This window comes from Austrofundulus limnaeus, unplaced genomic scaffold (genome assembly GCF_001266775.1).
Source record: "Austrofundulus limnaeus strain Quisiro unplaced genomic scaffold, Austrofundulus_limnaeus-1.0 Scaffold673, whole genome shotgun sequence".
Taxonomy (NCBI): domain Eukaryota; kingdom Metazoa; phylum Chordata; class Actinopteri; order Cyprinodontiformes; family Rivulidae; genus Austrofundulus; species Austrofundulus limnaeus.
Genome location: NW_013953075.1, coordinates 106,173 through 110,224, shown reverse-complemented (window position 1 = coordinate 110,224; position 4,052 = coordinate 106,173). Strand labels below are relative to the sequence as shown.

The window sequence follows — 4,052 nt, the reverse complement described above, 5'->3', positions numbered from 1 at the left end:
AAGAAGCCATTCTATGGGACGGGGAACCTGCTAACCAGCACAGACTGGACCTTCTGAAGCCATTCTATGGGACTGATAACGCCTAATAGTGTCCATTTCATGGATGATAACATCCGAAGCGGGTGGTTTACTCTTCAATGATAAATATACCACATGGAAAAAGTACACCTTCAGTCTGTGAATCACTGAAACTCTATGCACAAATCAAATTCCAATAAAAAATACTTAGTGTAAAATGTAAATAAAAACAGAACGCAATGATTTAGAAATCTCCTAAACCAATATTGGTAACACGTTATAATAACTACACCTTATTTAGCCTTTTGTTAATCATTAAAATAAGCATATCTTTTCATGAAGCGGTGCAGTTTTAGTTTCAGCATTTAATATATTTAATATAATATTGAGGTAAAACTTTGACTACTACACCTTATTTAACATTACTTAATCATTAATAAAAGGTTCGTTAACCATGAAATTATCATTATTTAAAGACGATTCATATTTAATAAGCTGTATAAATTAACCAATTTTTAATGCATTACTTCCCAAACTAACAAACATACTTGTTTATTTATGCTTAATAACTTATGAATTAACTATTCTATGCATCTATATTGTGTGTAGATGTATATAAATGCTAAATAAATGTATTTTCTTGTGTTAGATGTATTAATTAGAGAATTTTTTGAAGGTTTTGAAGCATAAATCATAATTAATGATGTTTTCAAGGTTAACTAACCATTTACTGATGATTAAGGCTAAATACTGTAAGGAGTAATTATTAAGCTTGACCCTAATATTATATTAAAATAGAACAGCGTAAAGATATCAAACATTGAAACTAAAACTGTTTAATGGAAAAATAAATCTTCCAATAAATTATACAACTTCTTAGCTTCAGCATTTGACATGTTTACTATTGTGGTTTATTAAATTTGCAAATGATGGCTTTCAGTTTTTATTTACGTTTTACACAACATCTCAGTTTTTTTACAGATGTTTTTTGACATTCAGATCATCAATCATTCGATTGGTGAGCAGATCTTGCAATGCAGCCATGAATTATAGATACATGATTTTTTTAACCCCATGTATAGATTTACAGATCATTCTTTTATTTTACACCTGTGGAAAAACAAAATATGCTAAAAAGCAAAGCAACRTTTTCTATTCCATAAATAAAGAAATCAACTTAGTCTTTAGATTATATCCAAAGCTCAGCTTCAGCTGTAAAACAGTTTTTAATAAGAAAATTAAAATCTAGTTTTAAACACAGTTTCCTGATTTAAAGGCTAAGAACCGTAAACGATACGTTTCCCACTTTGCAGCAGGAAGAAGAAATCATTCAAGAAGCAGAGTTCCTTTTTAAAGCTAAACAGGAAGCAGAAGCTCAACAGAAAGTTGTGTGTTTGTGTAGTAAACAAAGCGAACCCAATTCCTCTGGACCTCTGTCCACTTCCCACGAGTACCTGAAGTATTTTATCTCCCAGCAGAAGAGGAGGTGGATGCAGCCGAAGCGACAAGCTCCTTATCTTCCTGCTGAGCGTCTATCAACCAGAGGAGAGCGGCGCAGCGCTAAGAGGATTTCTGTTTCGCTTCAAATTAATTTCTAAAAAGGAAATATGGACTGTAATTTGCTGGTTTTGTGTGTGAAGAATCAGATTCCGTTTCAGTGTGCTGCAGGAGGTCTGTGTGTTTGTGTGCACCTGTGATGCTGTGAGCTGACCTGCAGCGTCACATGTTTTTGATGGGTTTGTTTACGCCTGCAGGCTGCTGGAGTTTAGTTTGGCCTGTGTAGTAAGCGCTCTTCTTATTCAGAGCATCTTTGACACGTTCATAAATCAAACCCGGGAGGTTTTTTTGGAATAAAAACATCCAAACAGCGGTCGGATCGTTGTGTAACGTTCACCACTAAACACACAAACTTCCTGTTTGTCGGACAATTTACGCACAAAACATCCAATTTGTTGTATGCTGGTTGCCTTGGTGGATTCTCCTGGCTTGATTTCCAGGTGTTTGCTCCGTACCTGTAGTGTCGGGTGTCCTTCAGAGCTCGGTCGCTGGGGATACGTTCGCTCTCCCTCTGGTTGAAGGCGTACAGCGTGTACGGGTCATCGCCGGGCTTCCAACGCCGAGCGTTCAGGTAGCTCCGCTCGTCAAAACCCTCCATCATGTCCTCCCACTCTGCGTCCGAGATCTGCAAGGCAGGCCATCTGTTAGAAYAAGTCATCGCTTCAACACGATTTTAATTTTTATTAACAGAAATGAAGGATCATCACTTGAATGTTGCATTTTATTCTCCACTTCATACAGGAACATGTTGATCCAAGTCAGTGAGATTTAAAGAAGAAATTTTCTATTTTTCTTGCTGAAATACAAATTTCAGACCCTGTTACACCATAACCTTTTAGAACTGACTTTAAAGATGTCTACACTGAAAATGGAATAAAACAAATCAACTGGAATCCTATTTTGGACATGTACAGTGCACACTGCAATGTTAACAATTTGATTAAATCAGTGGTTCCCAAAGTTGTGGTCAGCAAACCTTCGAGGGTTCACGAAACATCAAGTCAGGGTCCCCAGATGATTTCCAGACATTATTTTAAATGCAAATMAATTGCCTATAAAATATTTAACATAATTATTGCAAACAAATTCCAATAATTATGAATGAATAAAAGTAACATTGTCATTATTCTGTTTAATTATGCTTAACAGAGGTGTTAGCAAAACCAGTAATATCTGGAGTCACAAGTTTCTGACTGTTATATTGTGGGACGGAGACTAAAAAGTTTGAAAGCACTGGAAAAAATATACGAAGCCTGTAAGGGGACATGGGAGTGGGTCCATAAAATTATTCTGACGACTTATTTTTGCTGGATCCTGCAAAGGTTTCTTAGGATCCTACAAAAGTTTCTCAGGATCCTACAAAGTTTCTCAGGATCCTACAAAGGTTTCTCGGGATCCTGCAAAGGTTTCTCAGGATCCTACAAAGGTTTCTCAGGATCCTACAAAAGTTTCTCAGGATCCTACAAAGGTTTCTCAGGATCCTACAAAGGTTTCTCAGGATCCTACAAAAGTTTCTCAGGATCCTACAAAGGTTTCTTAGGATCCTACAAAGTTTCTCAGGATCCTACAGAAGTTTCTCAGGATCCTACAGAAGTTTCTCAGGATCCTACAAAGGTTTTTCAGGATCCTACAAAGTTTTCTCAGGATCCTGCAGAAGTTTCTCAGGATCCTAAAAAGGTTTCTCAGAATCCTACAAAAGTTTCTCAAGATCCTACAAAGGTTTCTCAGGATCCTGCAAAGGTTTTTCAGGATCCTACAAAGGTTTCTCCAGATCATACAAAGTTTCTCCGGATCCTACAAAGGTTTCGCAGGATCCTGCAAACGTTTCTTAGGATCGTACAAAGGTTTCTCAGGATCCTACAAAGGTTTCTCCGGATCCTGCAGAAGTTTCTCAGGATCCTACAAAGGTTTCTCAGAATCCTACAAAGGTTTCTCAGGATCCTGCAAAAGTTTCTCAAGATCCTACAAAGGTTTCTCAGGATCCTGCAAAGGTTTTTCAGGATGCTACAAAGGTTTCTCCAGATCCTACAAAGTTTCTCCGGATCCTACAAAGGTTTCGCAGGATCCTGCAAAAGTTTCTTAGGATCGTACAAAAGTTTCTCAGGATCCTGCAGAAGTTTCTCAGGATCCTGCAAACGTTTCTCAGGATCCAACAAAGGTTTGGGCTCCGTATCAATGCAACACTCCGTATCAGTCTGATTGAATCAGAGTTTACTTTTACACCGAATCTGAGTGATTTTTATTCTTGAAAATGAAGTATTATTTGCATTAACTTTAACATTTATAGATAATGAAAACATAAATAAAAACCTTAAAGTAAAAAAGTGTTCAGACTATGAGCAGAAGTGTTGCTTGAAGCGTTGCTTTTTTGTGTGTTGCTCATCATCACAGTGGATGAAAACTGAAAGTGTGATTTAGTCATAAATGTCAGATTCTGCTGAGCATCGATGCGTCTGCTGTCTGCAACCAGAAGCTTT

General features: G+C 37.1%; 1 protein-coding gene across 1 annotated transcript in view; it reads right to left on the bottom strand.

Moving 5' to 3' along the window:
- The window catches only part of galnt14 (UDP-N-acetyl-alpha-D-galactosamine:polypeptide N-acetylgalactosaminyltransferase 14 (GalNAc-T14)), a gene marked incomplete at both ends in the record, with an annotated part of 185,192 nt that extends 182,992 nt beyond the window's left edge, over nt 1-2,200 (bottom strand). The window contains 1 exon segment of the mRNA XM_014027694.1: nt 2,031-2,200. Within this exon segment, the coding sequence (XP_013883148.1) occupies nt 2,031-2,200 (170 nt within the window).
- Nucleotides 2,201-4,052: the final 1,852 nt, after the last annotated feature.